The sequence below is a fragment of the Platalea leucorodia genome (genome assembly GCF_965183815.1).
Source record: "Platalea leucorodia genome assembly, chromosome: 2".
Taxonomy (NCBI): Eukaryota; Metazoa; Chordata; class Aves; order Pelecaniformes; family Threskiornithidae; genus Platalea; species Platalea leucorodia.
In genome coordinates, this window is record NC_138824.1 from 15,740,777 (window position 1) to 15,766,958 (window position 26,182).

Sequence of the window (26,182 nt, forward strand, 5' to 3'; positions counted from 1 at the left end):
GTGATAAGAAAGCAAAAATAGACATCAGAATATAAAATGTAAGGAATATCTTTGAAGGGTTTATATTTAAGTTATAATGAAGGAAGAGTAATAAATAGTGTTAAAATAGCAAGGGGTGATATTCTTTAAATGTTTTTCTTGGGTTTGATATTTTATTTTTGTGTCTGGAAATAGATATTACTTCATGGATAATTTGTGATGGTGACATTGATCCTGAATGGATTGAATCTTTGAATTCCGTTTTGGATGACAACAGATTGTTGACTATGCCTAGTGGAGAAAGAATTCAGTTTGGCTCAAACGTCAACTTTATATTTGAAACTCATGACCTTAGCTGTGCCTCTCCTGCTACAATATCTCGAATGGGAATGATCTTTCTGAGGTAAGTGACAGGAGTATTGCATACTTTTAAAGTAAGCAAATATACCTACTTTTCTTTTCTTGAAAGATAGTCTAAAGTGGATGGAACAATTTAATTACTTGCTTACACTTATGAAGCAAATCACTGGGGGAGTTTGCTTTAGGTTGCATGTCCCTTCTACACTGTCCTGTTATAACTCTTTGGCTCATATATGTCAGACTTTTTGAAAGAGACATGGTGGATTCTTTGTTTGTGTGTGACCCTTAGAGAGCCCAAATATTGGTTAGAAATTCTTGTTAAAGTCTTTCCCTGAACTTTTCCTAGAAGTTTTTGTTTCCTTTGAACGAGTCTATGTGAAGATGTGGATGCCTTGTATTTGTTTGACTCTTTTTTTGTTTTGCTTTGACTTAGTGATGAAGATACAGATCTTAATTCTCTGATAAAGTCTTGGCTAAGAAGTCAGCCAGAAGAATGCAGATACAACCTTGAAAATTGGATTGGGGACTATTTTGAAAAGGCATTAAACTGGGTTGTGAAGAAGGTTAGTAACTGAATACATAATTGATTTTCAGCTTCTGTTAAGATGATCCATTTATCTAGTTTAACACTGAAGAGATCATTTGTATTAGTTTTTAAATTTTACGTAAAAAAAAAATCTCAGTCCTTTTTTGATTGCTGTTTTCTTCGTAAGATTAATACTGGAACCATTCTGATTGGTTTCCAAAAACTAATTGCTGTACTTAAAGTTTTGAAACATGCAGGACAATTTTAACTAGTTAAAGCCATGTATTTCTGTGAAACTTAATATCTGTCTTTAATTTCCATACCAGATATTTCTTTATATGTTTTTAAAGACCTGAAAGATCTGAATGTCTAAAGTAAAAAAATGAAGAAGAAATTGTTTTTCTAGATTTAAGTTATTGACTATAACAAAAAAAAAAGCTAAAATTTGAAAAGTTGCACAGTGTAGACCAGAGCTTGTAATAAGTTGAGGAGAAATGTAATGCTGGACACCTAAAAAGATTGACAGAGGCATTTCCCCTCACTACAAGAAGGACATCGAGGTGCTGGAGCGTGTCCAAAGAAGGGCAACGAAGCTGGTGAAGGGTCTGGAGCCCAAGTCTTATGAGGAGCGGCTGAGGGAGCTGGGGTTGTTTAGTCTGGAGAAGAGGAGGCTGAGGGGAGACCTTATTGCTCTCTACAACTACCTGAAAGGAGGTTGTAGTGAGGTGGGGGTCGGTCTCTTCTCCCTAGTAACAAGTGATAGGACGAAAGGAAACGGCCTCAAGCTGCGCCAGGGGAGGTTTAGGTTAGATATTAGGAGAAACTTCTTCACTGAAAGGGTAGTCAGGCATTGGAAGAGGCTGCCCAGGGAAGTGGTTGAGTCTCCATCCCTGGAGGTATTTAAAAGATGCATAGATGTGGAGCTTAGGGACATGGTTTAGTGGTGGACTTGGCAGTGTTAGGTTAACAGTTGGACTCGATGATCTTAAGGGTCTTTTCCAACTTTAACGATTCTATGATTCTATGATATCTAAAAAAGTATTCTGATTGTCCAGAATGGTAATTTTCCACAGCTCCCACTAATCTGTCCTGGTTTTAAGTATACAACTTTAGCTCTTTACGATTCAACTCAAAACCTTAACTGAAAGACGTTTTAATATGTGAAAGGTAATATGTAATAACAGTATTACAAAAGGATAGTCTAAAACCTAGTACATTATCTGGATTCTGCGATTCTGGGACACACATGAAGACAATCCTTCTGCATATGCTATATTTTCTTAAGTAGTCTGGATGCTTCCCTGCCTCCCTGTCCTCTGAAGGAGTTGCATTTGCATTGAAGAAGTGGCTTATGTTGCACAAAACATTATTTAGGAGAAATCCCCACTGGTGTGGCCAGTAAGCTAGTATTTGGGAAACCTGCATTACCTCCCCTTGGGGAACACATATGGTCCTGTTGTGTTTTTAATATTATTTCCCCTCTTGATTCTTTCACCCATGGAGATTTTTAGACTTTTAAAGTATCTTTGGATGGATACAGAGAAAAAAACATGACACTGATCCTGAGGCTGCAAATCCCATTTGGTGCTAAAGAGCAAAATCCATAAAGAATCCATTCATGAGAAAGATTTCCAGTATACAGTTACATTGATTTCTTCTAGGTTCTCAAAATCTGTAAGGAAGGTTCTGATTGCTTATCCTAAATTACATCAATACATAGTCTAGAATTAAAATTTCCAAATCAATGCTTAAAAATAATTTAATGTCAAGTGAATTTTCTAGAACAGCAACAGTGTTGAGAACTTTTCATCGTTTGTGGAAGTGTCAAAGAGCAATGAGTAACAGTCTGCTCACAGTACATCACATTTATTTTTAGGAGTGTATTTAAATCTAATGCAACTTGCAATTTACAGAATGACTCTGTGGTAGAAACAAGTTTAGTTGGAACTGTGATGAATGGACTGTCTCATCTTCATGGGTGTACTGATCGTGGACAGTTTATTATTAACTTGTTACGAGGTCTTGGTGGCAATCTGAACATGAAATCACGACAAGAATTTGCAAAAGAGGTAATAATCTTTTTCAGCAAGTTTATTAAAAATTTCTCAGTATATGTAGTAGGAATAGTGATTTTCTGTCTTCTAACTATGCAAATTTACAGTAATAGAATATCTGTGCTCTGTATTGTTTGCAGTCTGCGTTGTCTATAGGGAAAAAGCTCAGAAGTAAAGGAATGTTTCATATGTCTCTGATAGGCTGCTAAGTGCATCCAGCCCAGATAGCAATCTTGGTGCTGCACCAAGAGATACAGAATGGCCTCTGTCCATACTGTTTTATGCAAGGACCCGCTATAGCAGACCATGTGTGTGTGTATATACTGTGTATATTTAATACAGATTAATTTTTGTGATTTTTTTTCAGTTCAGAATGCTTGAAATAATAACGTGGGGGCTTTGTTGCACCTCACCAGGGAGGTGTTCTTGCAGCGTTATTTTGAGGTTATGTATTGAATGTGCTGGGGTATGATTCTGTCTTTGTGTAGATACTTGAGGGCACAAGGGCTAGGGAGTAGTGTTGGAAAAATGTGTGGGTATACTGGTCCATTGTGTCTACAGAAGGCTCTCCCTGGAGGTAGTTACCTCCACAATCGCACTTGGGTTTTCTGTTGGAGAGAAGGAAATAGTTCCTTCCAAAAGAAAGCCTGGAGCTATAGCATATATAGAGGGCAGATGGTAAAGGTTTAGACTCAGCCTCTGGAATTAACTATTGATACATGTGATTATTACTATTATTATTATGATGTATGTTGCCTAATATGAAAAAAGTTAATATAAAGCTTTGCTAAATACAGTTTATTTTATGTTCTTCATGTTATGAAAATGTAATACGTGGAAGAGTAATAAGTTACTGTTTAGTTAAGGACTTAATCATAAAGCATATGCATAACGTGAATGAATTTTGAAAGGCAGCCTTAAAATTATCAAATCAAAGAATTGAATATTTGATTTTGCAGAATTATTCTTTGAACATTCTTTAGATTAACTTGAAATTGTAGATCTTGTAATTAGGAGTATGGATTTAACAGAAGCTTTTTTTTTTTTTTTTTTTTTTTAAGATCTTCAGTTGGGCACAAGAATCTCCGCCAGATCCGAGGAAGCCCCTGGACACATATTACGACACTGACACTGGACAGCTAATGCTATATCACCTGAAAAAAACTGAAAATCTAACAGCCGATGACTTCAGTAGTGTCCAAACACTTCCCGTCATCCAAACCCCTGATATGCAGAGAGGTTTAGATTACTTTAGACCGTGGCTGGACTTTAACAATAAGCAGCCATTTCTTCTTGTGGGTCCTGAAGGATGTGGAAAGGGGTAAAAAGTATTTCCTGTTATAAGCAAAATATACTTCTAGCTATTTGACAAAGTTTGTAATATTTTGTTATAATGGTGTCATGGTATAACCCCAGCCAGCAACTAAGCACCACACAGCTGCTTGCTCATTCCCCCCCGGTGGGAAGGGGGAGAGAATCAGAAGAGCAAAAGTGAGAAAACTCCTGGGTTGAGATAAAGACAGTTTAGTAGGTAAAGCAACAGCTGCGCACGCAAGCAAAGCAAAACAAGGAATTCATTCTCTACTTCCCATCGGCAGGCAGGTGTTCAGCCATCTCCAGGAAAGCAGGGCTCCATCACGTGTAACGGTGACTTGGGAAGACAAACACCATCACTCCGAATGTCCCTCCCCTTCCTTCTTCTTCCCCCAGCTTTGTATGCTGAGCATGACATCACGTGGTATGGAATAGCCCTTTGGTCAGTTGGGGTCAGCTGTCCCAGCTGTGTCCCCTCCCAGCTTCTTGTGCACCCCCAGCCTCGTCGCTGGTGGGGTGGTGTGAGAAGCAGAAAAGGCCTTGAATCTGTGTAAGCACTGCTCAGCCATAATGAAAACATTCCTATATTATCAGCACTGTTTCCAGCACAAATCCAAAACATAGCCCCATACTAGCTACTATAAAGAAAATTGACTCTTTCCCAGCCAAAACCAGCACAAATGGTTTTATGTGACTTTCTGCTAGAATATCACTTGTTTGGGTTACTAATGAAACAAACCTGTAGTGGCAAATAGGTAAATTCTTATGAAGATCTACAGGGAAAGTTCAGGCTGCCACTACGCGTCTGACATCTGAATGAAGCTTTTAGATATGAGACAGGACGTTTGGAAAACCTGTGCTGTCATGGAGCAACAGCTGAAAGGCACATGGGGAATCCGGTGTCATCTCAAGAGGCACTAGATGCCTGTGTGCCGGCAGTGGAATTTAGCTCATGCTGTTGCCTGTCTTAGGTTCCTTATTTAGATGGGTTGGATCAATATACACCCAGCAGTTAGGCTAGGTATTTGTTTTCTGTAGCTGTATGCTACATTTTTATTGAATTTCTTGAATGGAAAATATTACAATTATAAAGGCAAGAATGTTTAATTCAGCAAAGCTCATGCATCACCTATTACATAATACAGTATGTAGTATATACATTTTAATTCAAAAACTATACAATATCTTTGGATACACAGTATTTTAATGCATTTATGTATTACTTATGTTTATATGTATGTACACATTTGCTTTTTTAGGATGCTACTTCATTATGCATTTTCTCAACTCCGATCCACTCAGATTGCTACCATTCACTGCAGTGCACAGACTACCTCTCAACATCTTCTACAAAAATTGAGTCAAACTTGCATTGTCATCAGTACAAACACTGGGCGAGTATACAGACCAAAGGACTGTGAAAGGCTTGTTTTGTACTTAAAGGATATCAATCTACCCAAACCTGATAAATGGGGAACAAGCACTCTCGTGGCTTTTCTACAGCAGGTGAGCACTTATTTCTGTTACTTATAAAGATAGTTAAGTATACTGGAAATAGTTTAGTGTATGTAGTAAATGCCTACATTGATTATTTTCAGAGTTAACATCCTGCATCTGTATTGACGTTAGTTTTGTTTGTACTCTGACAGAATATGTAGGTGTCAGCCAGAAATAAGATACCATTTTTATTTGGCTTATATGCATAAGTAAATAAAGACAATGCTCGCCTAAATGAGTTATAACTCAGTAGGCATATGAATGACAAAAAAATCATCAGGAGTAGTCAGCGTGGATTCACCAAAGGCAAGTCATGCTTGATCAACTTGATAAAATTCCGTGACGAAATGACAGACCCGGTAGACGAGGGGAGAGCAGTAGGTATGAATAGTTTGTATGAGATTCAACAAGGCTCAGTGCCAGGTCCTGTACTTGGGTCCCAACAACCCCATGCAACGCTACAGGCTTGGGGAGGAGTGGCTGGAGAGCTGCCTGGCAGAAAAGGACCTGGGGGTGTTGGTTGACAGCCGCCTGAACATGAGCCAGCAGTGTGCTCAGGTGGCCAAGAGGGCCAACAGCATCCTGGCTTGTATCAGGAATAGTGTGGCCAGCAGGACTAGGGAGGTGATCGTCCCCTTGTACTCGGCACTGGTGAGGCCGCACCTCAAATACTGTGTTTGGTTTTGGGCCCCTTACTCCAAGAAGGACATTGAGGTGCTGGAGCGTGTCCAAAGAAGGGCAACGAAGCTGGTGAAGGGTCTGGAGCACAAGTCTTATGAGGAGCGGCTGAGGGAGCTGGGGTTGTTTAGGCTGGAGAAGAGGAGGCTGAGGGGAGACCTTATTGCTCTCTACAACTACCTGAAAGGAGGTTGTAGTGAGGCGGGGGTCGGTCTCTTCTCCCAAGTAACAAGCGATAGGACGAAAGGAAACGGCCTCAAGTTGTTCCAGGGGAGGTTTAGGTTAGATATTAGGAAAAACTTCTTCACGGAAAGGGTAGTCAGGCATTGGAAGAGGCTGCCCAGGGAAGTGGTTGAGTCCCCATCCCTGGAGGTATGTAAAAGATGTGTAGATGTGGCACTTAGGGACATGGTTTAGTGGTGGACTTGGCAGTGTTAGGTTTACAGTTGGACTTGATGATCTTAAGGATCTTTTCCAACCTAAATGGTTCTATGATTCTATTCTATGATATAGTCTACCTGGACTCCACTAAGGCTGTTGACACTGTCTCCCAAAAGATCCTCACAGAAAAGCTCTTGATGTACAGGCTGAATAAGCAGATAGTGAGGTGGGTTGAAAACTGACTGAACGGCCAGGCCCAGAGGGTGGTGATCAGTAGCACAAAGTCTAGTTGGAGGCCAGTACCTGTTTAACATCTTCATTAATGATCTGGACAATGGGGTGGGTGTACTCTCATCAAGTTTGCAGCTGACACCAAACTGGGAGGAGTAGTATACCTCTGGCAATTAAGAGAAGAGTAATAATGGCATACTTCTCACTATTTTTTTTTTTTTTTATTTTTTGGTAAGATACTCTGTTGGCTATCTTTTAATATAATATTTATTTAATTATTAAAGGTTCTTACATATCAAGGATTTTACGATGAAAATCTGGAATGGGTTGGTTTAGAAAACATCCAAATTGTGGCTTCCATGTCTGCTGGAGGAACGTTAGGAAGACATAAACTTACCTCCAGATTTACTTCTATTGTTCGTCTCTGTGCAATTGAGTAAGTATGTGGAAATTAGTTTGACTCTCAGAACTCAGCCTCAGCCTCTGTTTATAGGGCCCTTGCTGAATTTAGTCTTTATGAAGATGTGGCTGTTCTAGTCTTTCATCTTTTCTAACAGTTTGGGATCTTCAAATTTTTTGCTGTTTGGTGCCTCTGGGTACTAGAAACCAGCTAAGGAGCAATCTGTAGCTACGTTTTGATAGTGAAGTATTTGAAATATGTTTCCTGTTGGACGATTTTGCTTTCAGTAACCTGTTTTCTGCAGCTTTACATTAAGGTGCTGTTTGGTTACAAAATTAGAGAAATTGAAAAGAATTGTTTGTTTGTTTGTTTTTAAGCTTGAACACATTTACAGATGTATTTAGAAAATTTCTGAGGGTGGCCTATTGCAATAAAACAATAATTTTACTTAGCTGCTAGATGGAGATGCTATTCATTGAAATTTCTCAGTAATTGTGTATATAGCTTTGAGTCATTTTACTAAAAAATTAACAATGATGGTCCATAATGATTACTTTTTTTTTTTTTTCCTTTGTAGCTATCCAGAAAGAGACCAACTGCAAGCTATTTACAGTGCCTACTTGGAACCTGTACTACAGAAAAACCTGAAGAATCACCCTGTTTGGGGTTCTTTACCAAAAATACATCAGCTAGCAGGATCTATGGTTCAAGTATATGAACAGGTATGGAAATTTAATTTCTTTTTTCAAGAAGATAGAGAATTCACAATTTTTAAAAAAATAATTAGCTTTTGATATTAACAAGAGAATAAGAAGGTTTATCATCAGTATTAAAATCAAAGGTTTTTTTTTTTTTCGTAAAGATGTACATTTTAAAGCTACTTATTTGCAGAGAAACCTAGGTATTAGAGGGAAACTGAGTAAGCGTCTTAACCCATCTATACTTTCAATTCCTGATTTATAAAAGGTGGATAGTGGTGTTTTCCTACTTAGTGGATGAGGAGACAGTGTACTTTAAAGATTCTTATGTGCTCAGATGTTAAGGATGCTATTATGAACACAGAAGAGAGATATGAGGGTGGAGTCCCTTATACACATCAAGGACTATCTATTAAAATTTTATACAGTTAAAAATAGGTGCTTAAGACACACAAGTTCTTTTTATCCTGCCACTTAAATTTTTTCAGACCTCTACCTAGCAACACACTTTAAGTAGCTGCTTTTCTTTATCATGTACATAGCCTTACTGGGGTCGATACTGTGGGGATGTAAGTGCTTACTGTATGTTCCAAGAATGTATGCATGTCCCTGTGTAGACAGAACCATGACACAAAACTGATCTTTATGACTGGAATGCAGGTATAGTCATTGGCTAGCATGCACCAGTTAGCAGAAATTTCATATGATATTATCAATGTATTCTAAGAAATCTAAGTTTAAATCTCGTCACATGAGGACCAAATAACAGATGAAGGCAGTTGTTCTTTGAATTAAAGATAGAGTTGTAAATTCAAGTATCCTCTTTGGGAGAAGAATTAGTATTTTTGTAAGTCTTTTGTAGTGACTAAGTGTTACTGATTTAGGTGGTTTTTTATTACACTTTTGTATTTCCTTTGCATTTTATGTTTGGTACTGCTTTAAAAAATTGTATGTTTTGTTTAATAATACTGCACTAACAGTCCTAGGTGACATAAGCAGTTGTTGACATCAAAAATGGTACAGAAGAAAGGTTCTAATTATGAGAAAATCTTTTGTGCTCAGAAAACAAGATTTAAACAATTCATCTCTGCACTTTCAAAGAAACCCTAAAAATTGCATTAATAAAAAATGAAAATATATAGTTCCTAATAGAAAACTAATTTGTCTGGTATTTTAGAAAAATGTAAATCTGCACTTCCAAGTACTTTACATTTTAAAACAACACTCCCCACCCCTGTTCTGTTTTTAGGTACGAGCAAAATTCACAGTTGATGATCGCAGTCATTACCTTTTTACACCATGTATTCTTACTCAGTGGGTTCTTGGTTTATTCAGATACGATTTAGCAGGTGGTAAGTCCCGTATTTGTTTTTCATTTATAAAGCAGTTCTAAAATGGCCTAAATTATTATTGATGTCAGTCTTACCGTTGACTTCACGTGCAACTAATTCACCTATGGTACTCTTTCTAAACTGTGACCAGTTCCTAACAGTTCATTTGATAACATATAGTAAAAACATTTAAAACACTCAATGATGTTTTAAATTGTGTGTGGGAGCTATTTATACATTAAGGGAAGTTAGTAGGTCAGGACTGCATTTTCTACTACAGGAACTTGAAGTGTACCCCCCACTCCCCACCATTTTTTTTCTGGTTTTTGGGGCGGTTTGGATTGGGTTGGGGTTTTTTTGAGCATATGTCTTGTATTCTGGATTCCCAGAGGTTTGCCTCTCATGCTTCTCTTTTTATACCTGGTTGTATAAACCTGATGAGGTGACTGTAAAACTACGACTGATATACATCATCTATGACCTACTTAACAAAAGAAGAATATAACCACCCTTAAACATACAGAAACATCTAGAAAACTCTCTCATCTGTATAAAAGTTTACAAATATCCATATAATATATATAATATATATAACATATATAATTATATATATATAACTCCATTGTTGTATCTGAAGGTGACATACGCATAACGCTTTTTCAGTGATGAGCAATATGGCATGTCATTTATTCATCTCACCTTCCTTTTTACTTTTGTGAAGAATATTGAAACTTTGTGTTCTCTAGTGGCATTTTATAATACAGACTGTTTTGGATATTTATTGTTATTTTATTATTTATTATATGCCTTTCTCTTCCCCTTTAAAACAGTCTTCTGGCTTTTTTTGTTCTCATTGCCTAGAATTTTGTCTTTTAATTTTTACTTTGTGTGCAACACCTTATTCATTTTCATTAGAATGCTAGCACTAAACTGGAGAACTTGTTTCATTTTATCTTATAATGATCCATAAAGATATTATTAAAAAGCACTTCATAATGTTTACTTTTTTCTCTTATTTCTTCCTTACTGATGCTCTCCTGCTGGTATGTAATTTCACTTACTCATTTTCAATCTCATATTTTGAAATCAAAAATTTGAGAAATGTAAAATTTATGATAAATATATAAAGTTAAATCTCTCCTTAAATTTTGTAGGATCATCGATGCAAACTGTAGATTATGTATTGGAAATTGTTGCTTACGAAGCACATCGTTTGTTCCGTGACAAAATTGTTGGCATGAAAGAACTCCATGTATTTGATAATGTTTTGATGAAAGTGTTTCAAGGTGATTGGGGCTCAGATGTTCTGGACAATATGGCAGGTAAACCATTTGAGGCATACTACACAAACTTGAAATATTTATTTAGGAACCGCCTAATCAAATCAATCTCATCAAGTCAGATAGCGTATGAGCTGAGCACCTAAACTTTCAAATTTTTCCTTTTATTTTCACAGATATCTTCTATGTAACTTGGGGAGCTTCTCAAGAGGCATTCATCACACCAGGACAGGCACTACCACCTCATGGGAGGCCACTTGGCAAACTAAACTCAACAGACCTGAAAGATATTATTCAAAAAGTAAGAGAAGATTAAAGAACATACACAGCAAGGATTCACAGTAATTATTCTAGACATCTTTTACGGAAAGTACCATGCGAGCACCAGGTTTAGGGTGGGGTCTGCTGCTTGTTCGAGGAATCGTCTTTTGCATTTGGTCAAGTAAGGGCAGGTTTGTGATGCTACGTGGCAGGCAGTAGGAAGTATCATGTAGCAAGGTTATTTTAACAAAACGGCATCAGTCACATTTCCTGGTGATTTACAACAGTTTGGTGAACAACATTTTGAGAAACATTAATGTGCATATATGTTTGTGTATTGTTTGAGTACCAAAGTGTTTTATTAAATGTTTACTTTCTGAATTTGTAATTTGCTAATGTAATTTTTATTTGAAGACATACAAATGGATTGTTTGGAGACTTGGCATGCTTTTAAACAGTAAAGTACAAAAAATGAGCTTGATGAGGAAATGCAAATATGTTAACTCTGCTAGGCTGACTGATTTTCAGGATGAGAGCTTTGGGATCATCTCCCCTTGTTAGTAGTGTTTGATAGGCTGCTCTTGTACATAGGAAACTAGTCCCTCTCTTTAATTGCCAATTTGTGACCAGTAGACTATATGGGAAATTATGAAGTTCAATAGCCTCAATAATCAGAGAGTTTGGTTTTTTTTCTGACTACATTGGGCTTCAAAGATGATGTTTTATTAAGTATAACAAGGCCAGAATTTAATCTTGGGGTCTGTTGTTATGTGTGTTTCACTAGGAAGTTCCATAATCTGCAGTTATGCAGCATTTAGCTGCCTAACACACTCTTCTAAGTTATGCCAATATTAATTAATCTGTAGTCAGAGACACAGCTCAGACTTTGTTCAGGTCCATGATTTAATTTTAATTAACTCAGTGGTAGATTTCTATTTCAATATATCAAAGACTTCTAGGGTATCCTGGTGCTGGGGGTAATGTGATCTGTTCATTACTGGTAAAGGGTACGCGAGGTATCTAAATTCTTTCACGTAAATAATTTATTTGTAATGAATCCCAATGTGGTCTCTTAAGCTTTCAAGCCCTTCTTTTCTAAACTTTTAAATGTTGGATGCTTTCATATCTTACTGCTTTTAGTTATTATTAGTGAACATGTTTCTTTTTTTTTTTCTTTTTTAATAGGGTATTATTCATTATGGGCGAGACAAAAAAGAGATAGAGATTTTACTGTTCCAAGAAGTCCTCAGTTATATGTCTAAAGTGGACAGAGTGCTAAGTTTTCCTGGAGGATCACTTCTTTTGGCAGGACGAAGTGGTGTAGGTCGTCGAACAGTTACCTCTTTAGTTAGTCATATGCACGGAGCTGTTCTGATTACTCCCAAAATCTCCAGAGGCTATGAGCTGAAGCAGTTCAAAAATGATCTTAAATATGTAAGTCACTCAGTATCTTACATTTTGTAGTGTTGTAGGTGTGTATTAAAAAAAAAAACAAACGGGAATTTTGAAGGACCCAAAAGTGTTGTGTGAAGAGATATTTTAAGAAAAGCAAAATGTCAGCACTCTAAATGAACCAAGTAGATTTTCAGAAGTTCTCAGTGTTTAGATGTGCATACTGTTCTTTATAGTAATTACCTGAAACTCTACTTTTTTGAATACCAGAGCTGTTTTTATGAGTGTTGTGGACTTCATAAATTCTAAGTTTATGTGAATATTGGAAAGGTTTTTTTCATGTATGTATTTTCGTATTTGTATATATTTTCATGTTCTGTCTCTACTATGGTCTGCCAGTTAATAGGATAGTAGGCAAATCAAGTAAAATCTTAGTGATTGATGAAAGTGTACGTATTATTTAAAAACAAATGCAAGCCTTGAATCGGGAGTTTCCTAGTACCTTCAGCAATGCTAAAGAAACTTCTAGAGCTAAGCCCACACAAAAGAGCAATACAACTGTATAATTGAATCACATCTGGAACATAAATATACTTTATGAAAGAGTCTGTTTTAATTCTTTTTCCATTACTAAGCTGTACATCTAGCAGTAGGCAGAATGTTCTTTACATTTGATATCTCATATAACTGCATCACCTAGTAATCTTTTGTTTAGATGCTGTGGAGAAAATATGTAGGAAATACATAATCAAGGAAAGATTATAATTCTCTTATGAACAATACATATATTCAATATACTGAGATTTAAATGTCTTCCCTGCTTCTAGGTGATGGAGCTTGCAGGCATTGAAGCACAGCAGGTGGTATTGCTGCTTGAAGACTATCAGTTTGTTCATTCCACGTTCCTTGAGATGATCAACAGTTTACTGTCTTCAGGTGAGACAAGACCAAAAAGACTTTTACCGCACAGAGTTAGCTCAATGCGGCAGAATTAGATGATGTTTTCTAACTTTATGTCCATACCAGAAGTGTTAGTTAGCTTTCTACACCGTTTTGGCTAGAGTGCTTGTACATGAGAAACTGACTTGAATTTCACTGAGCTATCCTTTAACCTACTCTACAGTATGGGTGCTTTCAATTCCTCAAAGTTGCAAGTTAAGTAACTTATTTTAAAGGAGTTCTTTATAATAGTGTAACAACAAAATAATCATGTATTCTACTCTACAGCTTTCCTTTTCTAATAAAATTCAAAATTGAGAGGTGTCCCAGTGTTTTACTAGATTGTGTAGACTGAGTCCTTTACTGAAACGAACACCAGCAAAGCCCACTTTTCTGAAGGTAATGAGATGATAAATAATAATAACAAATACCAAAAGTGGCTTTATTTTATTATCTAGCTTTGTTCCTCGATCAGAGAGATCATTGAAGGACTGAGCCTAACTTAGTTTAACTAACAGTAGTTTAAGAGCTGATTGATAAGAACACCAGATTTTCCTGTCTCTGAGGTGCAAACCCAGGTCTCCTTACAGTATCAGATTCTCGTCATCCAGTAGTTAAACCTCTACGTCTGAGGACCTAGATAACTACCCTCTTTCATTTTTCTGTTTTCTGGTGTATGGCAAAGTCTGGTTTGATTTGGTTTGTATGTAGTATTGGATCACTGTCTTTGAGTAGATTTGAATGAGTTTTTTGAAGTATATTTCAATAATATAAACAAAGTAGGCTGTTTAAGTTAAATGGGATCACTATAATTTGGTTTGTTGTTTTCATGATATCATGAAAAGAATAATGAAGTACATGGGATGGTACTCATAAAAGTATGGAGGTGAATACTGCCATACTCAAATTCTCTATACAGAGAATTCAAGGGAATCCTTCAAAGGAATTTGAAGAATTATAGTGTATTTGATCTGACATTTTAAATTCATTCTTCAAATAGGAGAAGTTCCTGGGCTATATAAAATAGAAGAATTGGAAGCATTGCTATCTCCTCTGAAGGATCAAGCTTCACAGGATGGATTTACAGGACCAATTTTCAACTATTTCACACACCGTATGTGAACAGAATCATAAGTTATAATTTATTACAAGGTTACAAAAGTGGTATAATAATGGACAAATAATTTCTAACATGGTCCTTGTTTTGTGTGCATTTTTAACTTTCAGTTAGTTATTAAAAACCAGGCAGGAATAACGAATACAGCATGATATTTGAGGGCACAGAACCCTCAGCTTAAAATTCATTCTTCTGTCTGAAACTTTGTATCCATGAATGTTCTACAAAGCTGTTATGAAATCTGCTGTGGAAAGCAATTATAAGGAAGAAAGCTTTTGTCCCCATCGTTTTCTGGTTTGTTTAGCTTAGATATCTAGTAACAGAGTTTTCTTCTATTTGTCAATTATATCTACAAATCACTTTGGATTCTGAGTAATCATAAGCAAGTTTACAGATAGGTTTCTTAATTATTTGTGTTTCTTCCTTCAACTAACAAGAAGATTAAATAGTTTACAAATAAATAGAAGAATGTGACTGAAAGAATACAGATATTGGCAGTCATACTCAAGGGCCCTGGAACTACTTCCAGTTGGTTCTATTGGTCTATGTTGATTGGAATGAGAACTAGTGGTATCCATTTAAAAACTGTCAGGTCTTCTAAATTAAAAACATACACATAATAAGAATCCATGTTATTAAATTTATGTATTTAAGTTCTGGTTGTAAACATTCCTGCCCTAGTGTGATGTGGTGTAATAGTATCTCTCTTTTAGAAATTACCTTGTGATAAGTATTGGAAGGACAGTGAATTATTTGTATTTGCAATAAATTTACCATCATGTAGTCAGATTGTTATCTACTAAATATTTAATATGTTGCATTTTCTTAGGGATCCAACAAAATCTGCATGTTGTCTTGATCATGGATTCTACCAATTTAAATTTCACAATAAACTGTGAAAGTAATCCAGCGCTGTACAAGAAATGTCAGGTTTTGTGGATGGAAACCTGGTCAGAGAACAGTATGAAAAAGGTAAATTGCATTAATTAAAAACTGTGACTTGTTTAAATGAGTATCTCCAAAAATAACTGAGCTTTGGTGAATAAGATCAAAATATTTAAAGTTGTGAAGGAATAATTGTCACTGTGCTTATTTAATCCATTTCTGTGGTCCTACAAAGACAGAAAATTCTGCAGAACAGTTAAGTAATATTAGCATTGTTATTTTACCAGTAATATTATGTTTTGTTCTCTCGGTGGGCTGACTTGAACAAAATGCTGACTACTATGACTCTGATCACACACAGCATTTAAGAACAAAATACAACTAGACTGCAAGCAAAATGTTAGTCAACTATGCTGATGATATCTGCTATTAGTAGTATGCCTGAAAGCTAGTTTAAAAATAAGTTTGCTATGTGTATATGAGCTGCTATAGCTCTAAGATTGCGCTGTACATGTTATTCTTGAATCTTTGTTAAGTGTTTTGCTTGATGGAATGGAGTCAGTGTGTTCTTTTTAAGATCAAAATCTTGCTTATTTCAGGATGTTCACAGTGTAAGTTTGAGAAAGATATATATTACTTCTATATGTTAAGAGGTTGCCAAATCCAGTACCCTGATAGGGGCAAGGCTGCTACAGCTTCACGGCCCCAGCCTGAACCAGTGGTGGAGCTGAGCATGCGTTCCCAGTAGGCACAGGCACAAACACACATATACAGCACATATATACATGTGATTGGCCACACAGAACAACATAAACAGAAACCCTCAGCACAAACACGAACAGCACTGTTGGCATCAACCTGTTCCCCTCTCTGAGCGATCACAATGAAGGTCCATTAGTGGGAAATACATATATGTGCAGGATGTGGGTCCCCCCACTACCTGGGCACACACACAACCCCTCCAGTAGGTGCTTCTGGATCTTCTGGTCTTCCCAGTTGCTGTCATCCAGATGTACAAGCTCCTGAGGCTGCAGCCCCATTCCAGCTGCCTCACTGTGTGTGCTCACACACACACACGCACACACACAGTGGATCCTTCCAGTAACTGGGCCTAGACATCCAGTCCATCCGGTAGCTGGCCTTGGATCTCGGATCTCCGCATTGCGTCCTGCACAGGCGCACACGAATGTATGTACACACACACACAGACACATGCAGCTGGGTCTCATTTGACTCCCAGACTCCATAATCTCAGGCAGCTGGCCTGGACCTTCTAGTCCCTCTGGCAGCAAATTCCTGCGGGTGCCTCACCAACCCATTGTAAGTCTTGTGCAATCTGCAACGCTCTTCCACTACATCCCGTAATGTGTCCCAAGGCTCCTGTGCAGTAACCCCCTCAGTCTAGTCTGTAAGGTAATCTGGCCTCTCCCACTGACTCGTCATGGTGGGTTTCACACCTGGGCCAAGGAGTTGGTCTTGCTCCTGGGAGAGCCATGGGAGCAGCTGGCTCAGAGTGTCCATTTCTGCCTGCCTTACTGGGGCTCCTCCACCTGCCATTGCAACCTCAGTTTCAACAGCAGGTTGTACTGAAAGTTCTTCCTGGCAAAAATGTTTGGACCAGCTCTGTCCACAGTTAAAAAATGTTTTTCAGAGTACTTTCACTTCAGTAGGGATTTTTTTTTTTAAGTGGAGTCTTATCATTTAGTTGTATGCCAGAACCTTTGAATGTACTTTGTCTATGTTTACCATTGTACTTAAGACTGTCTGATTTCCTGTTGAGCTGTATATCTTTTACATCTTCGACATTTGTGTTATTGTAAGAGTCCTCTGAGAATTAGTTGCTCTCTCGTACAGCCAGCAGAAGCTCCTCTGCTTGAGACAAGAGAAAGTTATCAGTTATAGGAAAAGGCAGAATTGATCTTTCTAATGCTATAAATATTCTGTAAAGACCTTATTCTGAATGAAGATAATCATATTCAGTCTTTTCAAATGAAAAACTAGATTAAAAGTTTGGGTTTTTTATTTTAACTCAAATTTTCATTGTTCATAATTTTCATACAAAAACTCATGTTCATTTTTATAGATACCTGAAATGCTTCTGTATGATTCAGATCAACAAGAAGAGACTGGAAAAGCACATAAGGAACTTAAGAAAAAACATTCAGGTAATATTTAGGTGGACACTTTAGTTACTATTACTTATTATTAAACACTCAGTCCTGTGTTGGGTATAGATAATAGCATAGGTACTTTGAGTATGTTTTTGCCAGTGTATTTGTGGACTTTAATATTGTTCACGTGGCAGGCATTTTGTGGAAGGGAACATTGGTCCGGAACATACATCCTGGTTCATCAAACCCAGTCTCTTGTGTCACAAGCAATAACGTATATTCAGTTTTATAAACTGATTAAGCTGCATCTTGTTTTGTTTTGTTCTGTGTCCTCCTTCTATGTGGATGTTATTTCACAACCTCAAAATTTGATGTTTTGAGAGTTTTTCTACTTTCCAGTCTATATGTTTTCATTATTCTTGTCCTAGACCTGTTCATTTTACTTTAATAATTCTGTATCTCAAATAACTTTAATTTCTTGTAATGCCCCTTTTTTCAGAATAGTTTGTTTTTATAATAAAACTTCAAATTTAACCATTTTAAAAATAGGGTGTCAAACATAATCTAGAAGACCAGTGCCATCACTCATTTGCATAATACTAATTTTAGCCGCTTTTTATAAAGCATTAGTCTAAGTAACACTTAGAAGTCATGGAGCCAACGGAATATGAAATGGCAAGTGGTTCACTTGGGGTTTCTTGTTTTGTGTAGCTTTTTAATAGGCATTCCAGCCCATCAGAATGATGGCCAAACTTAGGATTTTGTGTTCATGCTACCATCCGTCTTTATCCTAGATCATGGCACTTAATCTATGCCTGAGTACTTATTAAAGGCATTCATTTATATGTAGATATGTTTTAGCAATTTTTTCTTTTGTAGGGTAATACAATTTTATTTTACAGTATCTTTCGTCTACTTTTGAGAAACTCTATTCAACAAACTGAAGGACCTGGAATGTTCAGAAAAAACTTTTTAGTCTACCTGTCATCAGAGACAAGGGAGAAGACAAAAACACTTGGGTTTCCTTTCTAAAAAAGTCTATGTATTTTCAAATTCAATTTCTGTGGAAATAAAGTTTCTTTTATGATTAGCCCTCAGTAATGTGCAATTAATTTTACTTGCTTTTCCAGACATCAATGAAATATTTTACAGCTTTGAAACAATTTCAGCATATTTCTTTCTGAGGAATATGTATTTCAAATGTAGCTACATGTTGTTTCCCTGAGAGTACTTTGAAAAAAGTATATTCTTTGTGATATTTTGAATGTCCTTAATTCATATCTCAAAAAACATTTTCTGTTGCTCTTCCTTAGTTATTTTAATGTGAGATAAGAACATTATTAACTGTGTAACAAATTATGTTGTACAGGTGATTCTGATTTTCTGAAGTCATTTCTGGCAATCCATGAATCATGTAAAATGTATGGAGCAACGCCTAGCAGGTATATGACGTTCCTTCATATCTACAGTACCATCAATAACAGTAAAACAAGAGAGCTCATAAAAAGGCAGAACCACTTGCAGGTATGTATTTAAAACATTTTTAACATACATCTTTTCAAAATACTCTCACATTTGGAAATGCCTTGTGAATTAATGGGCTATACCTGCTAACGTGGTTGTGTGGGGTGTCCTCTGTTGGCATACGCTCATGCTGCGGTTTCAGGAGCGGAATAGTATGACTCTTAATGCACATCTCTGTTCAAATGCCTCAAAGAGTGAAGAGTGGTTTCTTGTCTTCATTGATATTTTTCTTCAAGAATGTATCAGACTGGGTGTATTTTCTTGGAAGAGTAAGAAGTACTTGAAAGCACTTTAAATTTTTTCACCTTATGTATTGGAATTGTGTTGCAAACAAGCCATCATCTTTCCATCAATTTAAGTCCTGCCTCTGCTTGTATAAATTTTCCCCATGTAGCTTCATTTCCATCCCTTTCTTTATATCTCTACAGGAATTTCCTGCTTTGTGTGATTCCTGCACCCTTCTAGTTTAGCAAGCTGTTATCTTTAACCTCATGGTGCTCTTGTGTAGCTTTGACCAAGGTTCCCTTTGCTGTGATTTTCTCTCATTTTGTGTTTTGGAATTAATTTCAAATTCCTTTTCCACACATCAAACCTTAACACAGTTCTAGACCAAATGCAGTTCATCTCACAGACGTTGCTTTACTCCTGTTCTGTGTGCATAACATGCTTATTTTTGAAACTCATATGTTATCTTTCCAGTCATACTTCCTGCCCTCCCCACCGCCAGTATATTTCTGGAAAGATCTGTATGATCCTTTAGGACGTGTAACTTTGGTCTTCCCTTTCAGCTCCTTCTCCCAGTGACCCTTGCTGCTATTCTGAAACCGCACTTGCAAAGCTGTATTTCTTCTTAAAGCACCTGTCAAAACCAAATGACTTCCTTGCCTCGTATTCTACACTGTTTTTATTCTACCTGCCAATATTTTTCCATCACTGTAGTTAGCAATTTAAGGAGATTTTGTAATGATAGAAATTGCTTTTTTATTTATTTAAAAAGTAGCGATGGTTTGTTTGTGACAAACACTCATTTACTTGTTAAATGCTCTGGTTAAATAAAAGTAGTAATTTACATAAAATTACAGATGTGTATCCTAAATCAAAACATCGTTCAGGTAATATTATTTTTCGAAATATATCTTGAAATAATTCTATTATCTGATTACCATGGAGTAAATATTTTTGAAAGTGTGACTAAGGAAAATAGTTAATCTTAAGCATAATTGACGCTTTGTTTTATGTACATCTATGTTCTTTAGAGAATGTATAAATATGTAGAAATACGATAATCTAGTTTGTTTCAATTTGTTTAATTTTTGTAGATTTGTTGTTAGAGGAGATATAATTATATGGATTTAACTGAAATGCTATTAATGAGAAAAAGATTATGTACTAGTTGCTGTTCCATTGAAAGTTTGTGATTTTGAGAATTTAGTTTTCAGCTTTTTAATGTAGTAGATCTTACAGCAACACATCTAGAAGTGTCAAGTCCCATTTTTGGGTTAAATAATACTAAGAAAACGTAAAAATATTGAGAAAATGTGGCACATAAATTAAAAAACTTAGAATATTAATCTACATCACTCTTAGTTTGTGCATAGTATTTGTAACCAACCTTCATTTAAATCTGTTTAAAATTCAGTGCTAAATAACTGCTTCTTATAAACTTTTATAGGCAGGTGTTTCAAAGCTGAATGAAGCTAAAGCCCTGGTAGATGAACTGAACAGAAAAGCCGGAGAACAAAGTATTTTACTCAAAACGAAGCAGGATGAGGCTGATGCTGCCCTTCAAGAAATTACAGTATCTATGCAGGTGTTGTATATGATTGTATCAAAAGTGAAAAAAAAAAAAAAGAGATGTTTTTCTATTTTTGGTCTCCATAACTGCCTGTGCTTTGTATTCTTTTCAAGGGTTACACCACCTGATGCTTTTACAAGAATTTGCCTAAGGGAATGCATGAGCCCTGAGGCTTGAATAAACTGGCAACAGGACAGAGAATTATATCATTTACGTCATATTTGAACTGATTGAGTAGGAAGAGATCAGTGCAAGTTTTGCACCTGAGTGGTATTTACTGCTGTAGTTTAGTCTGAAAGTTTTCCTAGAACTTCATAAATTCAGACTGATCCATTTTATAATGCTTATTACAGATAGGAACTTTGAACAAGATACTGACAAGTAGCACTGTTTTAAGAAACAAATATCAGGAACTATATTTGTGGACTATTAGAAAGTATGTATTTCATGAGGTACAGTCCTTGGAACTTAACCTCAAAGAAGGTTAAATAATACCTCTGTGTTCATCACTCCTTGAATTTTTATTCTTCAGCTCAGAGGTAGAGTTTCTGTTTTTCAAGGAGGTAATTTTCTTTAGTAGTGTTTTCTCACTTAAGTAAAAGTATTGTGCAGAAAATGGATCTCTACATTGATATTTCCAGAAATCATAAATATAGGATAAACCATAATGAATCTGCTGTCACTGCACTGTTTGTGTTGTCACTGGTTTAGTCTGATTCGGCTGAAGCAAACTTAAATAAAGAAGTTCAATGACAAAGATGTTCTCTGTATGCAGTAAAGTAGATGCCTGCTCTGTCAAACCATTTGGTTCACAGTGCTTTAAAGGTGCATTACTTCCCATTTTTATAAGTCTACTTCTGTTGGCAATTTTTAATACTTTTAGCCTTTATCTGCCTACTGTACATGAATTTGAACAATGATGATTGGCTTGGTGTGTTCATTGCTGGCCTCAAAGAATTTATTATGCCATTTTCCCTGATTTCTGTTTTAAATATGTCTGCTGTTGTCCAGTAGAGTCACAGGTTGTGTGGGTAGCACATATTACATTGTAGGACAAAATCAAAGAATAGGCCAAAAGCAATGAAACATGATGAGCCCACTGACATAAAAAAAATTACAGTAGAATTCTGATTATTTAGATTAGCATAAAGAATAGGTGCCCTCTAACATTTTAATGTCACTTCAAATGTTCTAGTTTATGTAAGAGAGAGGGCTCTAATACATACAGACTCTTTTAATCTTCTTTCAGAGCAAGGCTTTTGACCTACAGCTGAATTTTAAGGTTTTGTTATTCAGAGCTATCATTCAGTACATGTACATTTGTATGAAATGTCTGAGCTAGTTTTATGTAGTTAATGTTTTATTTTAATGTAATCTTCAATGACATGCTGGTCTATAGCTTGGGTTAAGTGCTCAAAAAGATTATTATTAATCTCAAGGTTTTCTCTGCTTATATACATCTGTTACCTTCTGCTACAACTTCAGCTCAGCTCGACAATTGCTGGTTATAATAATGTGTTACATACTGGAAAATATAAAAAAACCCATAAACTCTGGGCTTTGTTGTCTTGTATCTTTTAGGTGAACTGAGCCTAGAATATTAGCCTTTTATTTTATGCATTTATCCTCAATTATTTATTTTGTAACTGGTATTGGTAGTCCCTGGGGTTTTTTTGGATTTTTTTTGTTTACTTCAGGATAAGTAAGGACCTTTTTATGTAGTTTTATATATTAGGTATTGTTGTACTGAAGTGCTTAGGACTCCTGGAGATGGCTAACAGCTACTGTCTGCTATATGGTAGGCACAGTACAAATCCAGGAACAAAAAAAGATGTAAACCCAAACAGCTTACAGTATACGTGTAGGATATAAGACAGGTATCCTTACAGACAGATCCATGCAAATTTACAAGCAAATAATGTATTAGTATTTTTACGCTAATAGGCTGTAGTTCCAACACAACTGCTGCTTTTGTGATCATTATAGAAAAGAGGAGTTTCAATGGTGTCATGAAAGAAATAGAAATTTGAGCAGCTACAAAGGCAATGGCAGGAAGATATTACTTTCAAATGTTTTAAGAATGTTACAGAGGCTGTCACTCATCCTTTTAGAGGAGGACTGACATCTTTATAAGGAATACAGGCAAGGAGAAAAACAGTCATAATGAGCCTCAAAAATAGAGGTACAGATCTTGTCTGTGGTAAAGAAAGGAAAGGAGACAGAGTAAATGCAAAAGATGCTTATTCTGAATAATTTAGTTACAAAATATAAGCATAAGCCCAATGCTTATGTATTTTTGAATCAACCTGTGTAGTATCAGTCTCAGATATTTTATTGTAATTGGTATTGTGCAAATTATATTAATTAAAATTATATTAAATTATATTATAATCAAGACTAAAAGAAACAAGAGACCTAAAGGAATAAAATCTGTGTAAATTTGAAAACTGAAGGTATTCTTTTTTTTTTTTTTTTTTTTAACAGAGTGCCAGTGAGCAAAAAACAGAAATGGAAAAAATAAAACACCGGATAGCAGAAGAGGCTGCAGAAATAGAAGAAAGAAAAAGAAAAATTGAAGATGAACTAAAAGAGGTTCAGGTAAGAGCTGTTAAGCAAAAGTAATATTTTGCATTCTGATTTTATTTGACTTACTCAAGTCCTGCCATGCAAAATGGTTCTGCAAAATTTATCCCTGCATTTTTTAAATTTTGCTCTAAATTATTTTGATATTAAAACATTTAGGCATTAGAAAACAGTATTCTATTCACCAGATTTAGATTGTCATTTTGGCATTTGTGTTCTGTTAGATCTTAATTACAGAAAGAATTTTCAGGCCAAATCTTACCTCCAGTTGCTAGTTCTGTGCTGCCATGATCTACAGCTGGGTTCTGCAGATTTTATGGAATGTTTTTCAATTACTAATATCTTATATAGACCAACGACAATATTCCACTTTGGTCAAGCTGGTAATATCATAGGGCCTGGTACTATCAGCTGAATAGAAATAGATTAATGAGAGATAATTTCCAGTTGTTACTAAATACTGAAAATTATATTCTAGTGGCACTTTAGCAAACTGCTTGTTTAAGAGACCTTACAGCCATTAAACATCAGGTTTTTTGGGAGGTATGTGTGTTTAGTCGTTGCTTTTAGTCTCTTTTTCATCCCATCCATTTATAAATTGTACTAAAGAATAAGGGAAAAGCACAGCAACTTAATTTTTTTCCTTTTAAATATCATAAGTGCCAAGGAATCATATCCTTGTATTGAAAGTGACATAGAACTACAGGATTAGGTTAAATCCCTTTCTGTGGTCTTTGATAAATATGAAGGATGTGCAAGGTGTGCACAGTCTTTGATTAACTTTCTTCTGTTTTCTTACCATTTTGTTGCTTTGCTGATAAAGGCAAAGGATATCTGGATTTGTTTAGTTACTGAAAAAAGAAAGCTTTTGTGACCTGTACTTCTATGTATCTTTACAAAGATATCCTGAGGCATGCCTATAAATAGTAATTAGCATCATTATTAAAACATAGCTGTATCACAATGAACTTTTAAGCAATGAAAGAGCAAACAAACAAATGATTGATACTAATATCTGTATAATGTTTATGAATTAAAGCACTGAATGAAAAGTTTGGGAATGTAAGCATTATAATATACTGTTGTATATATAAATATATATATTAACACTTAATAGACACATGGCATTTTTTTAATAACTTGTGCACATGAATATGCATCAATGGCAGTTGGTTAAGTAATAAAATATGTAAAAAGAGCAAGAAATTGTATGAAAACTGAGATGGCAAATGTTCAGTTTCTTGTATCCTCATCTCTTTTTTAATGTGTTTTTATGATTAAAGCCACTAGTTAGTGAAGCTAAATTAGCAGTTGGAAATATAAAGCCAGAGTCTTTGTCAGAAATCCGGTCGCTACGGATGCCCCCTGACATAATCAGAGACATACTAGAAGGAGTTTTACGCCTGATGGGGATTTTCGATACATCATGGGTGAGCATGAAGAGGTAAGGGTTTTATTTAAGCTTTAAACTTAAACAGTAATTTACAATATGAAATACTTTCTATTATATTCAGCAATAACGTGTGTGCAGAATTCTTTGGTTTCATAGGGAAATAACCTCTTTAACATTTGTTTCTTCTTTACTTAGTTATTTAATTCTTTTTACAGTTTCTTGGCCAAAAGAGGTGTGAGGGAGGACATAGCAACCTTCGATGCCCGTAATATTCCAAAAGAAATACGAGAGAGTGTGGAAGAACTTCTTTCTAAAAACAGAACATCTTTTGATCCAAAGGTGATTCCTGATTGCATTACATAAAATGAAAAAAGACAAAAAGAAAAAAAAGAAAAAAAAAAGACATGATTGTCTGATTTGCCAATGTAATTTTTAGAAAGAACTTAATTAAAAAAATTAAAATTAAGAAAATAATTAAATTTTTTAAAAATTAATTTAATTAAAAAAACTTAATTTAAAAAAGGGGGACTAATGATGATTAAATGTGTGGGTGATCTTTGAGAATTGATTTGGCAGTAGCTATAAAAAGGAATTCTTAAATACTAGATCCTCATTTTTAAAAGGAAAGTTGTAGTTCCTTGAGAAGGACACACTGATAAATTATGCATTAATTTAAAACTTCTTAATTTCATTGAAGCTTCATAGTTCTAAAGATACCCATTAGTTTTTTTTTACACAGATTTGTGGCTGACAATATAATCTCTTAGTAACAATTTAAAAGATTAGGTCAGTAGAAGAGCTGGCTAATTGGCTTATTTAAGTTGATAACTCGTAAAACTGTTGCAGTTATTTGTCCTCTATTTATCTTATCTACATTATACTTCAAAGGACTTCCTTGTAACTGTTACTGATTTTTTTCAGAATGCTAAACGAGCCAGTGCTGCAGCCGCTCCATTAGCAGCTTGGGTGAATGCCAATGTCCAGTATTCCCATGTCCTAGAACGAATTCAGCCTTTGGAAAAAGAAAAGGCTGGCTTGGAAGCGTAAGTTAGACACTGTTACAAAATAAATGTTCTTAATTCCAATGGTGGTGGGTGAAACTAAAGCTACCAAGGAGGAATTGAAGTTTATTATAAACAAAAGTTATTAGGAACTGTACGTCATCCATAGGTAATAAAACGTTCATGCTGAGACAGAAAAAGTAAGTGTGCAATATTTTGTTTTTCCTGGAAGCTGTGCCTTGGATGTTTTTTGGCCAATCACAAGTTACCTGTCTCAGCTAGAATGTGTGAGGCAGAAATGAACATCACAGATATGCTTAAAATGTATTCTGTCAGTGAAACCCATGCTATTTTATGAGATAAGTAGTTCTTCTTTTTTCAGTCATGTACCAAGCATAATCAGTTTCTCCTTAGAAACAAAAAAGATATGATATCGTCTTATGACCATTCAT

The 26,182-nt window shown here is 35.7% G+C and overlaps 1 protein-coding gene across 1 annotated transcript in view; it reads left to right on the plus strand.

The window, feature by feature from the left end:
• The window catches only part of DYNC2H1 (dynein cytoplasmic 2 heavy chain 1), a gene marked incomplete at its 3' end in the record, with an annotated part of 183,148 nt that overhangs the window by 38,815 nt on the left and 118,151 nt on the right, over positions 1–26,182 (plus strand). The window contains exons 39-59 of the mRNA XM_082338028.1: positions 175–382; positions 773–902; positions 2,779–2,934; positions 3,981–4,240; positions 5,493–5,739; positions 7,305–7,456; positions 7,998–8,142; positions 9,368–9,470; positions 10,604–10,771; positions 10,906–11,030; positions 12,176–12,424; positions 13,210–13,318; positions 14,322–14,435; positions 15,268–15,410; positions 17,407–17,488; positions 18,804–18,958; positions 20,631–20,768; positions 23,238–23,351; positions 24,620–24,780; positions 24,945–25,068; positions 25,651–25,772. Coding sequence (XP_082194154.1) covers positions 175–382; positions 773–902; positions 2,779–2,934; positions 3,981–4,240; positions 5,493–5,739; positions 7,305–7,456; positions 7,998–8,142; positions 9,368–9,470; positions 10,604–10,771; positions 10,906–11,030; positions 12,176–12,424; positions 13,210–13,318; positions 14,322–14,435; positions 15,268–15,410; positions 17,407–17,488; positions 18,804–18,958; positions 20,631–20,768; positions 23,238–23,351; positions 24,620–24,780; positions 24,945–25,068; positions 25,651–25,772 — 3,205 coding nt within the window. The remainder of the gene's footprint in view (positions 1–174; positions 383–772; positions 903–2,778; positions 2,935–3,980; positions 4,241–5,492; positions 5,740–7,304; positions 7,457–7,997; positions 8,143–9,367; positions 9,471–10,603; positions 10,772–10,905; positions 11,031–12,175; positions 12,425–13,209; positions 13,319–14,321; positions 14,436–15,267; positions 15,411–17,406; positions 17,489–18,803; positions 18,959–20,630; positions 20,769–23,237; positions 23,352–24,619; positions 24,781–24,944; positions 25,069–25,650; positions 25,773–26,182) is intronic.